Source organism: Grus americana, unplaced genomic scaffold (genome assembly GCF_028858705.1).
Source record: "Grus americana isolate bGruAme1 unplaced genomic scaffold, bGruAme1.mat H_71, whole genome shotgun sequence".
Classification (NCBI taxonomy): Eukaryota; Metazoa; Chordata; class Aves; order Gruiformes; family Gruidae; genus Grus; species Grus americana.
In genome coordinates this window covers 44,941-62,576 of record NW_026561395.1, presented here as the reverse complement: position 1 = coordinate 62,576, position 17,636 = coordinate 44,941, and the positions used below count along the sequence as shown (strand labels likewise).

Sequence of the window (17,636 nt, the reverse complement as noted above, 5' to 3'; positions counted from 1 at the left end):
AACAGTGCTTTGAAACAACTAACTGGCAGCATGGCAAAGAAAATCTGTTGTAAGTCTTTACTCATTTTCATGTACTTAACTCCTTGGAAGTACATAGCATGCATGTAAATAAATCAATCGTCATCATACATGGTTCTCAGAAGAAAACTCTTACCCAAAGCTTACGCAGCTGACGAGCACGGACCATATCAGAGTATCATACAGGAAGCAACCCAAGCCCTTCAACCACTTCAGATCCTCTTTGTATTTATTCTATGAGGCAATAAGAAAAAGAAAAATCAAAAGTTAACTTTTGGGATAATTTCATTAATCAGTCCCTAAACACAATTACAAAGCATTTATCTATTACAGAACAGAATGCAAATGACAGAAGCCAAATTCCACTTTCAGTATAAAAGCATTAGGCCTGTTGCATTCAAATACAAGGTATCTTAACAGAAGTTGCTTACATCACTTGTGATGTCCCCAACATGGCGGCAGTGCAACACCTGAGGAGTGTATGGCAAGGAAATCAAGTGTCCCTGCATCTTAAAGAAATCTGACTTGTAGATCAACTGAAAGACAAAGAAAAAATAGCATTTGACATGTTTGGTCATGCTGACTATGCTAAATCTTTTCGGGTTCTTATGTTAGAAAGACACATACATCGCTGACAGCCTCCTGCGTTGCCCTGACTTGACGGATTTCTGGTGTGTCTGGAGTGGTATGAATCTTGTCCTTGTACTTGTGGTATGTTGCCCGATACAACCTCTGTATCAAAGGAGACAGCATTCTACGTGTTAAAAAGTTAAAATGGCAAGCAGTCTGGCAGAGTCTCAGTACTTCTCTTTCTTTTTTTTTTTTTCTTGCTAGGTATTGCATAACTACCAGAGAAAAGGGAGAAAACATACTATTTTCTAACTAGGCAAAGATTTTCCACAATTGTTTTTGATAGCAGCATCTCTAATACATGGAGAATCTGAGACGTGTAAATACGTATGTTTAATTTTCATGCTATTAAAGCCAATGACCAAAGAATTGCATACATTTATATAAAACCTGAAACTATCAAGACTCATGCAGATCATCCAGATGCAGTAATTTCTATGCAACTTTAATCAAGTGGCAGCAGATCGGTTAATAAAATTATGCTGCAATTGATTTTATATTATGGTAACAGTTTTACAGGATTACAGAAAGGCAGAGTTATCAGGAACCTTAAAAAGCCCTACAGCCCAACTCCAAGCCTGGATCAATGATCCCTTGCCATTCTTGATGGATATTTGTCTAAACTGCTCTTAAAAGCCTCAAAGAACAGGAATCCTACAACCCTTCCCAGTCAACGTATTCTCATCATTCATATTTTGGGCACTACAAATAAAACTGAAAGCGAATACATATATTTACTGTACCTCATTAATGACTTGATTCACTTTCTTCACATTTTCAAACCCAACATCTTTAGGTCCCAGAGTATAGCCTTTAGCTTTCATGTGTTCATAGGCTTCTTTATATTTCAGCTATAAAGTGGAAAAAGGAACAACAACATATGGAAACAAAATTTGACTGTGATTCTACTTACACTGCAGTTCTGACAGCAATTTATACAGTATAAAGAGTGAGATTTTTAAAGATAAACAAGTGAGATTTGGCTATATCAGAGTTAAATACACTAGCCATCATTGTTATTTTTACTTTTATCACATGGCCCGTGATTAATAATCCTTTAAATTTCTTTTGTATCTAATAAGGTATTTGCATCTGCCTGAGGAAATTTATATGTTGATAATTCAAAATTCATAATTCAGATAATTATGGGGTTTGGTAATCTTTAGATTCTGTTAAGGCAAACATTATTAACATTGGGGCTTGAGCACACTAATAAGATTTAACTGAGCTGACCACCCACACCTGGGATGTCAGGCCTTGCCTGAGCTATGTTGTAAGTGCATCTGTCTTCAGCCCCATCTCCATCCTCACCCTGAGACTTCACCCTGGATGATGAGGTCACTGTCTATGTCATGGCCACCCTCAGTTCCTGGCTCAGGCATCCACATGGAACTACCCCACTCTTGTTGCTCTCTGACAAGCAAATCTGAGAAATAACTGTCTCAAACAGTTGTGTGCTCATACAGGATGGGCATCAAATATTCCCTTGCAACTCATGCTGTGGAAGGACTTAGCACATTACTTACATCACTGCCAATGTATTGGACATGTTTCGCATGCTGAAAGCTGGGGGCATCTGTGGGAAGGCTGTATCCAGTAGGCAGAGCTTTCACACCAGCCCAGCGATACAAATTCTGCAAGAGAAGAGAGAGAGTTTGTGACAACTGTGTGTACCATTTGACAGCATTCATTAGCTGCATAGGAAATCTCTTAATTGCAATTGGCAAAAGATTTTCCCCATGTCTGCATTATAATGCACGCTTGTAGCTTAAACAAGGACATTTCCCCACTTTTATTTCAGAGCAGTGAAATCTAGCTGCTTTATCTGAAAAGCTAAAGACAGACATTAACTTTTAAAGAATTTGCTTTTTGAATATCAGAAACTCTGCAGAGCCAAAAGTTTTATACTTACTTCACTCTGTATTTTGTTTGCGTGATACGCCCGCTCCAAATCTACTGTTTTATCAGTAGGAATCATTTTGCCTTTAACATTGTGCATATATTCACCACGATAAACAGCCTGAGAAAAAGAAAAAGTGATTAGAGGAGAGTCATAATTGTCATGTTCTCTCACAGTATGTATTGTTTACATACATACAGGAATTTCTCCGAAAAAACTGGATGAAAGTTTTTTGGATTCAGGCAGTTAATGATTTTAGTGATTGTGTTCTTGTAACTTAATAAAGGCATAGGCAATGACTTGTAGATAACCCATAATGAATAAATGATTAAAATGAAATTATTATTAGAAATTATTAAAAGTCACATTTCTAGAACTTGTGAGGCAATGGCATATGCAGTATTGGGGGTGCAAGGTGATACAAACACTTACTTCACTTAAATTCAAGCCACTGAGGACATTCTGGACATAGACAGGAGTGTCCATGACCACAGTGTAGTCATTCTTCATTTTTTCTGCCTTAGATTTGTACTTAATCTGCAGAAAGAAATTTGAGAGCTCTAATTAGAAAGGCTAGTTATTGTTAATTGAATTTATCATATATTTACTATATATACTATTTATTTTATTACTGAACTATTCTATTGGTGAACCAGCATTTAAACAGAATGTGTATTGAAATTACAGCTGAATAAATGAACATGGCACCTTACGAGATAAGAACAGCTGATAAGTTTTACCAAGGAATATTAGGAAATATCAATACTCATTCATAGAATAGACATATGTACCATATGATAAATATCCTACATACTTCTGATACAGAACTTACGAAGGGGCATACATTCTCAAAACCCAGAGAATTTTAAAGAATTATCAAAAACCAGAATGGCTGTTCTGCCATATGAATCCCAAACTAAGGATGTGTCATAAGATCTTGAGAGAAGAAAAAGAAATTGTAAAATCAACATCAAAATACATTTTTGTTATAGGAATTCTGCATAATTTCTGCTTTACTTCAAGGGCTCTGAATGAAGAATTACTGTTGTAAGTGCTTTTCTGAGAAGACAAGTATTTAAATGTATGCTAATGCTTTCCTGATGGGATGTAACTTGACAATATCTACTTCTAGAGCAGCAAAGTTTAAATAACCAGATATGTTTGTTTAATGAGTACTTCAGTAGAGAAGGATATATAACATTTTCCAGATTATATCTGGAGTAGAATAAAGCTACTCCATCCTTTTCATGCAATGGAGTAAAAAAAATAAGAAGCAAACCCAGTGTATCCACTCACATCGCTGCGAAGATCGTAGGCATGTTTGGCATGGAGAATTTCAGGAGTGTCCCAAACAAAGCAGCCAATGCCTTTCAGCCAGTTAAGATCATCCTTGTATACCACCTAAGGTATCAGAGCAAAGAAGCAATCTGTAAGGCTTCCACTAGGATCTAATCCCTTATTGCTAAACCACTCTGAAACACAACTGTCAAATGATGGCAAGTAAGGTTTCAGTATTTTGGCCTTTTTTTTTTTTTTGAGAAAATCAAAATAATTCCTTTGGAATTTAAATTATTTTTCTTCATACCAGGATTTTCTCAAGCTTCCAAAGTTTCCACACTTTATGCAACCAAATAATAAGGACAATTTACAGACAGAGATGGCTGAACTGGTAGAACTGTAATGTTATGACCCAGTGCCTACACTGATAACACTGAAATTATGCATACTAAGCCACATCTCAACTACATACTTAATTCCAAGTCCTATGAGAATATGATATAGATGCTGTTTAGCAGTGCATAATACAACGGATTCAAGTGGAAACTTCAGAGTGCTCCAACTAAGTTTTTGCTAAATCATTTCCTCTAACAGAGTATAAACGCAAGAATCTGTTTGAAAAGTGAGCCACGAACACGATTTGTGAACTTACATCACTGACTTGATCGGTTACTTTTCGAACATGGGCATTGATTTGAAGATCTGGTAGACAGATCCATTCATGGAGATGTGTGCGGTAATCAATTTCACTGATTTTTTTCTGTGCATCCTTAGCAGAAATTATGTCTACCATGTCTGGAATAATGTGGACTTTGGCTTTATTCTTTTCATAGACTTCCTTGTACAGACGCTGCAGAGTTAAAGCAGTACATTAATAATGCTGACAAATAGTCTGAAGCATCAACTGTTGATAAATTTGAAGCAAAATTACTGATATTTTCATGGAACGTTAGTGGGAGAGCAATCACTTTGGCTATGACTACAATTTTCATCTTACCTGCTCTAAAAATAATTTGCAGAACCTTAACAAGGGTGATAAAATATGATTTGTCGAATCTTCATTGTACTCGTGTTAAAAGGAGGTAGACTATGTAGTACTCTGTTTTACACATAAACATATTACGCCAAAGGTTTAGCCATGCAGGCAATTTAACAGTTGAGTCACAAGCTTGAAAAGACATTTGTAAGTGTATTACAGAATTTAGCAAATACTGAACACTGCCAAATGCATGTGGAAATGTGATATCTGAGTGAATGCATGTGGATTCTTTGAGTAGCCTCTTCTGAGATAAGTATAGTTTTATCAGGAAAACACACATCGAAAAACAACACTTACATCAATATTAAGCTTTCCAACTCTAAGGCACCTTGCTGTATTGGGATCATCCTCAACACCTCTGGGTAGTGTGTACAGTGCTTTAAACTTGTCATATTCTTCTCGGTATTTTACCTAAGCAGATGCAAAGAAAGGCAATAAATAACTGACTCCAATGAGTCAACTGTATTTTTGGAATAAAATTCATCACTAAGCAAACTATTTAGTTGAGTCCAACAAGCAGAGAGAGCCTTTAAAGTGGGATCTGGGTTTTCTATTTTATTTTAAATGGCAAAGAAAGCATATTACAACTATCATGTTCTAAAAATAACGACAGCTGACTAGAAGACTTTAAAAATAAACAGATGTAGAATAAGCTATTTATTTATTGTTCCAGCTCTTTTATTTAAAGATATCCATAAAGAGAATGATTTCTCATAAGCCTGAGTTTGGTAAAGGATAAGATTATGTTCTTCTATACTTGGTAAAGCATAATTTAAAGATATCTGGTGTTTTTCTTACCTGAATGCTTATGCAATCCAGGCCGAAATAAAACCTAACCAGACATTTTCAAGAAACAGTTTCTATTACTATAAAATGTGACATTTTTTTCCACAAAAAGCAGCAGCAAAGGACTATCTGTTATCCAAATGATTATCACAGAAAACTGATTAGCTACAGATACATATTATATCTAAATTAAAAATAGAAGATAATTTTAAAAAAACACATTTTTATACCTATAGGATATGTAAGGCATGAAGGAATTCATTGCTAGAATTGATGACCTGATTAAAAAGAGAAAGTATTTTATTCGCTTACAGTACTAGCATTATGCTTCAGTTCTTTTGCACGTGCTAGGGATACAGCATCAGAGGGCATTATATAGCCAGTAGCTTTCACTTTTTCCCAGGCTTCCTTGTAGAGATTCTACGGGGAAATAGAAAGTCTCTGTGAGTGGAAAAATTCATCTCCTGTGTAATAACCAAGGACCAATAGAAATGAAAAGCTCTTCTGTTTTTATTTATATGCTGTAACTATTACTTAATATCAAGAGGCTGTATACTAGTTTAATCTTGACAGTGCACATAAAGGGTGACAAAAATGCATTTTAACTATTCATGTCCATTCTCATACAAGGTCTTAATTTTGTTCAGGTGCAATTTTCTTCAGGGAATCCATTTATTAATGCATGTATTTTGACAAAACTGGAACTACAGTTAGGAAATATGCCCTCTGCCTGAAATACAGCATCTTCCCCATACTCAAGCAATGCAGAGGGCTATCACTGGCTTTGATAAGCTCCATGTTTGGATGTTTATCTTCAGAGTGAACAAACAAAATAAAGCAAAAATCCCACACAGTAACACCTTAAGAGAAAAAAAAAAAGTATAGAAACACTTACATTGCTAAAGAGATGTTTCAAATTTTGAACTCTTTCAGAATCCACTGTTTCAGTCACAGTTGTATACTTGTCCTTAGTTTTGTGGTAATCTTGCTTGTATTTCACCTGTGAGACGACAGACAGATTTAGTTAACTTTTTTCAATGCTCAGAAGGAGCACGGGGAAAAGCCTGAGCAGAAAAAGTGGAGAGACTCACATCACTAGCATTTACACCACTCTGCACTGCAGTCACATAGAGAGGTGTGTCAGTAACAACACCAAAGTTCTGAAGGTTCTCTTTTCCGGCAGCTGTATATTTTATCTAAGGAAACAAAACAAAACAAACCAAATCACATTAATGCTGAGAGTAACCAGGAAATTCCCTGCCAGCTTCCTTTAAAATCAGTTCTGGACAACTGAAGCCCAGGATTACGACCCAGTTAAAACCAACTTCAAAAGTGACAGGCCATATAAAAGAAATACTTAATATATACCCAGTATGAACTAACAAACAACAAAAATTGCACATCATGGTATAGCATCTAGTAGGCTGAAACTGAAAGAGTGTATTTTAATAGTTTGAACTATATCGGTATTTCTGCTGTAATAGGAATTACTTCATTCTGCTCTGGACTAGGACAGGTGTCAGCCCCAGTGAATCATAAACAGAAGAAAAAAGCCTTACAGATATTTACTTATTTGAGGAAAACATCCTTACTTGGCTCTGGAGGTCATATGATTTCTTAGCATGCAGGATTTGTGGAGTATCCCAGACATAACATCCAAGTCCCTTCAGCCAATTTAAGTCATCTTTGTACACCACCTATGTGGAAGAGATACAGATATAATAAGCTAGGAAGAAATTTGCCCTCTGCTTGAAGAAAGTACTACTTGTTTCTTCTCTATATTCTGTAATTACAATCTATTCGGAAGATTAAATGTGAGCACAGAGAAAAATAGCCCATCTCACAGTTTGAATGATTGAATTTTACCCACAGGATTTGCATTGGTTATTAATTTCATATGTAAATACTATGGAAAATATTTGAAAGTATTTTATATTTAAATACCTTGGAAAAATTACATGAAAGGCTACTAAAAAGTCAAACAAATAAATGAAACACATACATCACTCAAAATCTCCTGGGCTTTTCTGGCTTGAACAACATCATTTTCTTCAGGTGAACAATTCCACTGATGGAAGTAAGTTCGGTATTCAAGATCACTGAGGATATACTGGCACTTCTTGGCTAGCACGTGATTCATCATGTCACTTGGAATATGGACATTTGCTTTGGTGTCTTCGTAATTCTTCCTGTATGCCAACTAAAAAGGGAAGATTGGGGAAAAGGCAAGAAGAGAGAACAGAGTTTTTCCACATAATTTTGACTCTAATAGGCTACAGGTTATAGCATAATCTGAGGCATGCTTTCTGGATTTAGTGGCTAAACTCCCATGGGATTCAATAGGATGAAATCTTAACTTTAGTATTAATCACCGTTTATTCTGATGAGATTCTAGAAGGACAAAAAGGACCTTCTTCACTTACAGATTTAACAGCTGGTGAGAAAATTAACAAGACTTCAAGATAAAAAAAGTCATGTGCTACAAATATGTTTTTAATCCAGTTACATCTCCTTGTCAAAATGAAGACAGAACATTTGAGATTATACTAACTTTATGCCTTGCAGGACATGCTAAATGTGCAGTAGTGATAATAACAAAACAACAAATGTGCATTTACTTTTCCAGTTCTTAAATTCCTATTTCGAGTCAAAATAACATCATTTTTTTTGGTAAAGCGAAAGTATCCCAAGTCATGTGCTATTTCTTACTGCTCAGATTTTTAAATTGAAACAGAAAAAAGGTTTTTTCCCTATTCTAATATGTCTAATAGCTAAACAAATCCCTTCTTAATCTCCTAAATAATTTCAACTATTCAACCCACATACAAAATAACCATAAGGAAACATAAACACGTTGAAAATACCTTTACCGATGTTATTAAGCATCACATTATTTATGTTTAAATATATCACACTAAAATAAAGAAAATGGAAAATACCACAGCAAGACTAATTCTCTCCTTACCGCGCTCCTTATTTTCTGGAATGCTAGCGAATGAATGACACTGGGGAAATCACCAATATCCTTCCCAGCCAGGTAATGACCTTTCAGCTTCTCATATATTTCCTTATATTTAAGCTGCAAAATATTCATGTAAAAATTTTAAAGTTCATTCTAACAACATATAGGGGAAAAAAAGAGAAAGAACGGAAAATTCATACTAACCTCACTGTTTATGTAGTTTGCATGCTTTGCTCCAACAAGGGGAATATATTTCTCATCCAAAGTATAGGCAATGGGCTTGCTAATTTCCCAAGCATTTTTATAGAGTTTCTAGACAAACAAAACACATACAGGTTTTGATAAAAAATCCATTATAATTTCCAAGAAACCTGACGCTGCCACTTATAAGCACATGGAATATGAGTGCTTTTACAGAGTAGTTCCTTATTCCATGAATAGTCCCAATAAAGTAAATGAAGAATGTTCATTTTGAACACTTACTCAGTGTGAGTAAGGTGAATGGAAGAAGTGTTCCAATTCAGGAAGGTACCTGAGTACAAATTTGAGCTGATCTCTGTTTTCTTTTTCTACATTTGGAATTCAACATTTCTCATCAGGAAGAGCAATAAAAATATCCAAAATGTAGATATGAACTCTTCTTTAAAAGTATAGTATTGATAATTTTATAGGCACATGTCTCAAAATTTTGAGAAAAATCCCAAGTAATGCTATTGTTTATTATAAGAGCATTAACTGTCAGTGGCACTTTTCTAATACATCATGTTTTGTTAAATATTAAATATATTTACCTTCAGACTAAATTATGAAGTGCCTACTTGTAGGAATGAGTAGTCACATTTTAAAAAAATAGAGATTTCCCATTAAAATTAGTGAGGCTATTCAAAAGTAACTGCTTAATAATGTAAATCATCCACAATTTTCCTCTCTTGTAAAAACAATATGTAAATTTCATCAGTAGTCTGGGAAGATATTATTGGATGGAATTACAAAGTGGTTTTGTCACACAAACTCTACTACTGCTATTGCTACTACTCCTACTGCTGCTGCTATTACTACTTCCAAATACCACACAGCAGTGCTTTAAGATCAGTTCAATGAGGAAAGAAATTACCCTTATCCCAATGATCCAAACTGGGAAGAACCGAAAAACAAAGAGATTAAAGAACTTTCCCAGGGCCACCCAGTAGACTAGTGACAGAATCAGAAATAGAACAGTTTTCTGAAGTCCACTCCACATTCTGTTGCTTTCAAAACAAATTAAAGCTTGGTTAGGTATTTATTGAATCTTACATCACTGTATAATAAGGACATGTCTTTGGCATGGTTCAGCGCAGGAGTATCATCAGACCCAATATACTGGCCTTTCTCAAGGTTAAATGTTTCTTTGTATTTTAGCTACAAAAGAAAACAAACACAATGTTAATTCCACAGGAGAAATAAATCATCTCAATTAGTCCATCTATTAGTAGCAGACACTAATTTTCTGTTGTTATCATATCTTCAGTAACATCGTGTAGTACATTCCAACCACTACAGTACACAGGCAAATGTCATCAGTATGTCACACCACAAAATCCACACAGTATTCTAGTGAAATTAAACATACTGATCAGCAAATACATGTTAGTAGCAACACCAGGAACTCCACTAGCACCATACAACCGACTGCTGTTCACTAAGAATCTACTACTAATCTACTAATTTACTCGAAGCAAATCTATGTAAACTCTAAACAAGGGACATGCTATATTCTTCTACAGAAAAGTGCAAAATTATTTTGGATAGCAATATTGGTGTTGGTCATTTGTATCACTTCTCACTACACTTATTTACCCCAGTAAAAGTCTATTATTATTAATGAAGCATGCATATGCACGCACACACATACATAAGACTAAACACAATACAGTTTAGCAAAAGCAGTTGTCATTTACTAGTTCTAGTGATATAACAGTTTGCATTTAAAAAAAAAAAAGTACATACATCACTCTGATTGACAGAGTTAATCTTTGCCAGAACAATGTCAGGAGTGTCAACCACACTGGTATAATTGGAAAAGTTATCAAGGGCTTCTTTTGTATATGCTTTCTACAAAAAGATGAAACATTTTCTTAAACACTGCACATGAGAAAGAAGAGCTAATCACGTAACTGCTAAAATATTTTTGCTAAAATATTTTCTCTTACTTTATTTATCAGTTCTTGTGCATTCTTAACTTTCTTATGTTCCACTGAATCCAGAGGAATCCAACCACAGCCACGAAGCCATTCCAAATCAGATTTATAAATATTCTAAATCATAGAAAATAATGAAATGAAAGAAATTCAGGATGACATTTTTCAGTCTTGGATAATATGGACAATATACTTAGACCACACCAAGTGGCAATTATGTAGTATGTATGTAATATCACTTACATCACTTTGCAGATCATAGGCCTTCCTTGCCTGAATACAGTCATTCTGGTCAGGATGGCACGTCCATTCATGCAGGTAGTGGCGGTAGTCAATATCGCTGACCAAGGTCTGACATTCCTTTGCTGCTACAACTGACATCATATCCGGAGGGATGTGAATTTTGGACTTCGTTTTGTGATAGTTTGATTTGTACAATCTGTCATTCTGGATCTCGCCTGCATGCTCAAACCACACCAGTTTGGGATCATCTCTCATACTGGCAACTCCAACATAGTGACCTCTTTGTTTGACGTACTCAGCTTTGTATTTAAGCTGATGAAAGAGGAGAGAAATACATATAAAATCAACACTGATTATCTGCTCTGTTTTTAACCTGTGGAGAGCTATGGTTTTGTCAACGCAAAGAATAGATGAGACAGGGAGTTGTCAAATGCAGTCTTAGGTTTTCAGTACACGACCAGATTAAAATATGACACAAACAGTAATGTTACTTTGTATAATCTTTCCATTTCAAAAGATATAATTTTCTAGACAAATATGCTACCATTTTTCAGTATTTTCAACATAAGAGGAAAGCCTTGTTAGAAAATGTTTCCTAATAAATGCATTTAGCCTCAGTTTTGTAACAAATTATTTGAGACCGTCTGAAGAGTGGATGCTTATTTAAGGTATTTACATTATACTGTTTTTATAAAACATATTCACACTAAGAGTCATGTAATAATTTCAACATCCATTATGCAGAAGTTTAAAATGCAATGTGCATACCATCTCACAGTTTTTCAAGGAGGAAGCCCCCATAATATGCCAAAAAGTGAAATCAGAGCTATATATTACAATTGTAATATCACTTCAATTATTTAACATTTATAAAATATAGAAGTCCACCTTAGTTGATTTTGAAAGGACTCTTTCTGGAGAAAGTGAAGGTGGAAAGCAGAATCTGACCTTTCAGCACCGATATCTGTAAAACCCACAATAACAAAGATGTCTGAATTGTTAGGAGGACAGTGGACTTCATGGTTCATGAAAAGCCTGCCGGATGTTACCCCTAATGGAAAGCCTTCTATGTCTTCTGTGGAATTTGGAAGGCCTTTAACATTTCCAGGCTTCCAAGCACTTGCCTTCCTAACGAGAAAAATTATTACCTCACTTTGGACATCATTTGAGTGTTTGGCATGAGAGATCTGCACAGTGTCAGGAGGTAAGAGGTAACCAGTCGCTTTTTCTTTCTCCCAACTTTCCTTGTATAAACTCTGTGGAAAATAAAAGTGAGGAGGAATTCAACAGTACTATAATGATAATTATTACCATATATATGTAACCTAGATTAAAGTGTAAGGGTAATAAATCCTTCCTTTAGGATCTCCTTAATAAGGCTAGTTTTCTAAATTCCTCAGAAGAGTTACTAATGTGAGTAGAAACTGTCAAGCAGAGATTCCATACCTGATTAAGGATTCTGGCTGCCTCTCGGGCCATATCTAGCTGTGGTGTATCTGTTAGAGTATAATTTGACTTGACCTCATTCCATGCTTTGTGGTATTTAATCTAGAAAAGAGAAAGAAATTACTGCCTTGCAGCACCATCACAAAATTGGGAAAACATAATACCAAACCCCATATTTTATGCATGAAATAATGTATAAAATTCTGAATTTGCAAGGCTGTTAGACGTGACACATTATATATCCATCCAAATGGGTATTTTTTTTATAAAGGAAATTATACAAGACAAGAAATTACAAAATTTCTGAGAGAAAATTTTGAAGACTTGTTCTAAGGCAGCTGGATGGACAGGGAAGAATCTTCAGAAGTCAAAGTTATGTTATCTGTTTGGTCTACAGGGATGTACAGCCAACAGCCAAGCAAGAAGTGTTTAAACCAGGGCAATAGATTTTAAGCTTTTAAAGAGCAAATCTCTTTACTCAGCATGACCTCTATGTGAATGCAGCATTCTAGCATCTCCCAACCACAGATATCTAAACGAATCATGTTCCCAAGCACAGGACATGCTCAAATGTCAGTATGTGGTTGCATGGCAGTATGGCCATGGCATTCAATTCAACTGTATCACTGTTAGCGCCATCCTTTTACCAGTGTTCGAGTTAATGTAAGTGTTTAGCTTGGCCTGTTCTGGAACAGAAGCACATAGTAAAAAAAGGAACACAAACTCATGAACTGTTAAGAGAGTCACATCATTTCATGTTCATGGACCAGCTTCTCACAGAGTAGCCCTCAAAAACATATAAAGAATGGCAAGCTGAGAACACATCAATTTTGCTCATGTTTAGTGGCACGCAGTTGTTAACTAAAAAGTGAAAACTCATATTGGCATAAGTGAGAAGAATTAAACGTTATGGCTGCCAGAGTGCAAATGGCTATTTATGTTCATGTTGTCAATGATCACCAATGATATCAGCCAAGAGTGATAGAAGGGACTGGTTGCAGAACTAGTACTGGCTTTTCACATGTCTAGGAATGATGCTACTCTGCTTGAGGAGCTTCTTCCCTTATAAGTGATGGAGTTGAGCTAGTGAAATCCTGTTCATCTTTATGTCATACATTCACAGAATTCCCAGAGACTGACTGAGTACTCTTTTGCATTTTTTTACAAAGATAAAATAATTATCCTTTTAAAGATAAAATCCTACCGTGTAAATATACAGACCAAGTTAACAGCCTGGAAACATGTGAACAAACTTACGTCACTGAGAATTTCACCACTGTTCTTTGCTGTGATATAATCTACTCTGTCCGCCACTGGAGTAAATGGAAGAGTTTCAACTTTTGTACGGTACTTTCTCTATACAAGAGAAAAGATGAACAGTCAGATTATACTGGAATATTTTATAGATAACACAGCAATTCTGAATGCATAGACAGGACAAGAAAGTTTACATGGAAAGAAAAACTCTCCATACACAGTGAATGCTGTAGAAATACTCCAGGTGTACTTTTTATTTTAAAAAAATATTGATGTATTTAACCATTAAAAATACTTAAAATTACAAATAGCCTTAAGAAAACTGTAGTATTGAAAAACATTTTTACCTCATTCAGGAGATCTCCAGCATGTTTAACATGGTTGATTCCAACTGAATCATTTGGCAACCATCCAATACCCCGTAGCCATTCTAAATCAGATTTGTAAATAGCCTGGGAAAACAAAATAGGGTCCATGCTATTAGCTACAGTTCCCTGTGCAATTCAGCAAGATTCATAAATAATGGCACTTACTTCCACTAGTTAAAAGGAGAGCAGTAATTCCAACATAAGCATTATACCTGAATTTATCACACTTCAAGCTTGGCAATATATAACAGTGGCATATACTTCGCATTCCTAATAAACAGCAAAGCCAATTCACCGAATTCAGCAGAAGATTCCCACTACTCAGAGCTGAAGCAGACTAAGAAGAGACAATACAGTAATAAATTAAGCTAAGTTTTCATGTTAACTTACATCACTCTGAAGATCGTAGGCTTTCCTAGCCTGTATGACATCATTCTGATCTGGAAGACAGATCCACTGATGCAAGTAATGGCGGTAATCAACATCACTGACCAAAGACTGGCCATGTTTAGCTGATAGGATAGACAGCATGTCTGCTGGTAGGTGGCATTGTGTCTTCCATTTGGCAAAGTGTTTCTTGTATTCTAGTTCACTCTGAACTTTGCCTATGCCGAGGGCAAACTGCATTTTCGTATCTGCTTTTGCATTTGGAACTCCAACATAATGTCCTTTCTGCTTCTCGTGTTCCAGTTTGTATTTATACTGGGTAAAGAGCAAAGATCACCGTTACTAACAGTTATCATGAAATAGCTCTTAAAGTGTGTGAAGAGCTAGATGCCTCTTTTGGCACTTACATCACTAGCAATTTCTCTCGAAGCTTTGGCTGCTTTGATTGGGATTGCATCTGCTCTCAAATCATAACTGATCTTCAACTCATCCCAAGCTTCTTTATACAGTTTCTGAAAAGACAGCAAAATGTCACACATATGCTACATGCTCTGGCATTTGCCATTAAAGAAACACAGTTTACTGCCATTTGTTTGCTGAAATACCGTGACAATTTTTTGTCCATTACTCCTGCTCCTAGCCATAAATACTGCTGCTGCAACACTTACTGCCTTTCAAACATGTACAGTACCTGCAACACCAGTTTTGCAACCTATATTGCATAGAAGGGTGTTTGTAAAAGTTTAGAAAATATTTATTTTTGGGCTCTCCTCAATTTCAACAAAATATTATCTTGATGGTGTATGATATTAATAAACAGCTTGTATGCAAGCATTTATTTTAAAATGTCTAAGTACTTTAGGAATACTTAGTAGAGGAAGGGAATGCTGCAAGCCTTGTATGAGGACAGACTTCAATGAGATTCACATGACAATCTTCAACTTTGTAAGTAACATCTTGGAATGTTAAAATTCACAGGATCTGCGTACTGTTTTTTAGAAATGTAGAAAACAGAATTATAAACATACCTGGCTATAATTAACAGCATTAGTCTTGGCTAGGTTGAGTTCAGGTGTGTCTGGTGTAACATGGATCATAGTCTTGTCCTTTTCCCAGGCTTCTTTGTATTTTGGCTGTTAAAATAGTTCATTTTGATATTGTAATGATGGAATTTTATTGTCAATAACATAAAATTCCATAAATCTCTCCTGAATTATCATCTCTAAAAAAAAATAAATGTCTAGAAAAGCATTAAACTTGACTTAAAATACCACTGATCAATTTTATATTTCAGCAGTGAAATTTCTCTTTAACTGTTTATAGCCTTGAAACAACTTTAAGAACATTGTAACGTACAATGCTGACTTGTTCGGCATTCACTTTAGCTAGAAGAACGTCTGGAGAATCAACAACACTGCTGTATTTCAGGCTTTCGATAGGTGTACGATAGACATGGTCACTCAGGAGATCCTGGGCATGCTTCACTCTCTTAACATCCGGAGAGTCATTAGGCAACCAGCCAATTCCACGGAGCCACTCTAGGTCTGACTTATAGACAGCCTGTATCAGACACGGTCAGAAAAAGAAAACTGTGTTTAAAATAACTGTCTTAATTATTTTAAAATATACAGAGCAGTATATGTTTTAGAAAATACATTCAAAAAATTATGAAGTTAAATATAGGAAAAGCAACTGAACAGAATTGCCCTTAATGATGACTAGTATTAAGATCTTAAAAGAGTCATCTTGTCCCTTCCAAGATACTCATTCCTCTAGTCATTTCAACAATTTACAAGTCCAAACAAAAAACCTAAGCTGCCCAGCAGGAAATTTGACAAAAAGAAGGAACAAAAAGGATATAGAGGTAATGGGGACTAGAGCTAACTGGCATAACTTCCAAAGTGGTATCAGGCAATGTTATTTAAGTTTTAATCAAGCAAATCCTTCAGCAAGGAACATGAATCTCACCTCCAAAGCTCGTAATTAGAACAGAGGAAGAGTGACTGATGTTGACTGATAAGCAGCAAAGACAAGTCAGGAAATGAGCTGCACTGACTCCTCCTGCTTTGAAATCAGCCACTAAAACATCTTATCTGCTATCTTAAATAGTTTTCTTGCATTAAAGAAATTTCCAATTTGACTCAGATAAACAGGAATCATAAAAGCCAACTGATTCAAAAGTAGCAAACAGATACTATTTCATAAGTCCCATCAAAGTAAAAGAGACAAACCCTTCAGCCTCTCCAAATAACAATACTCCCAAAATATATGTAACATAGCAGATACCAGCTAAAGCTTTTATAAAATTTAGAGGTAATGTGAATACTTTTTAAAGAATAAAAAGAGAAAATAATAGCAGTAATATGAAAAACTGAAGAAAACAGCCTAAAGATAAATCATTTGTGACTGTGTAATATCAAACCATCAAAATAAGACTACTACAGATTAAACAGCAACAGTAGTAACTACCACATCTCTACACAAACGCACATCGCTCTGTAGATCGTAGGCCTTCCTTGCATGGATCACGTCGTTCTGGTCAGGCAGGCAGGTCCACTGGTGAAGGTAGTGGCGGTAGTCAACATCGCTGACTAGCGTCTGGCACTCCTTGGCTGCCTGCACTGACATCGCATCGACTGGGATGTGGATGTGGGCCTTGGAATCATGGTACGCCTTCCTGTAAAGTCGGTCGTTCTGCAGCAACATGGCACGCGCAGCCCACGACAGTTTGGGATCCTCCTTGGCGGTACGGCACCCAATGTAGTGGCCTTTCTGCTTCTCGTGCGTTTCTTTGTACTTGTACTAAGGAAAAGCAGAAACAATGTGAGCAGCCACACACTGCTCACCTGGACGCGACTAACAAACAGAAGGCTTGAAGCCTCCTAAGCTGTCAACCCTTTCAACTGAACTTGACTCAGTTCTGTGGAACTGGACGCAGGAAGAGACAGACGCAGCAAGCCCAGTAAGAGAAGACTGTACCTCACTAGCAATGTCTCTGGAAGCCTTGGCGTGTTTGATGGGAATGGCATCAGCTCGTATGTCATAGCTTTTCGACTTGGCCTCATCCCAGGCCTTCTGATACTGTTTCTGCAAGGAAAATGAATCACCCTAGTTACACGCAGTCAAGACTCTCTCGTAGCAATGC

At 36.0% G+C, this 17,636-nt stretch overlaps 1 protein-coding gene across 1 annotated transcript in view; it reads right to left on the bottom strand.

The window, feature by feature from the left end:
- Positions 1-154: 154 nt before the first annotated feature.
- The window catches only part of LOC129200362 (nebulin-like), a gene marked incomplete at both ends in the record, with an annotated part of 62,417 nt that continues 44,935 nt past the window's right edge, over positions 155-17,636 (bottom strand). Inside the window, 32 exon segments of the mRNA XM_054811698.1 lie at positions 155-192; positions 195-252; positions 450-554; positions 646-750; positions 1,392-1,499; positions 2,175-2,282; positions 2,561-2,668; positions 2,981-3,085; positions 3,845-3,949; positions 4,479-4,676; positions 5,163-5,276; positions 5,964-6,071; positions 6,547-6,651; positions 6,743-6,847; positions 7,244-7,348; positions 7,654-7,851; positions 8,617-8,730; positions 8,818-8,925; positions 9,907-10,011; positions 10,600-10,704; positions 10,803-10,907; positions 11,034-11,345; positions 12,182-12,289; positions 12,480-12,581; positions 13,737-13,835; positions 14,084-14,188; positions 14,495-14,806; positions 14,899-15,003; positions 15,520-15,624; positions 15,848-16,051; positions 16,982-17,293; positions 17,471-17,578. Of these exon segments, the coding sequence (XP_054667673.1) occupies positions 155-192; positions 195-252; positions 450-554; positions 646-750; positions 1,392-1,499; positions 2,175-2,282; positions 2,561-2,668; positions 2,981-3,085; positions 3,845-3,949; positions 4,479-4,676; positions 5,163-5,276; positions 5,964-6,071; positions 6,547-6,651; positions 6,743-6,847; positions 7,244-7,348; positions 7,654-7,851; positions 8,617-8,730; positions 8,818-8,925; positions 9,907-10,011; positions 10,600-10,704; positions 10,803-10,907; positions 11,034-11,345; positions 12,182-12,289; positions 12,480-12,581; positions 13,737-13,835; positions 14,084-14,188; positions 14,495-14,806; positions 14,899-15,003; positions 15,520-15,624; positions 15,848-16,051; positions 16,982-17,293; positions 17,471-17,578 (4,182 nt within the window).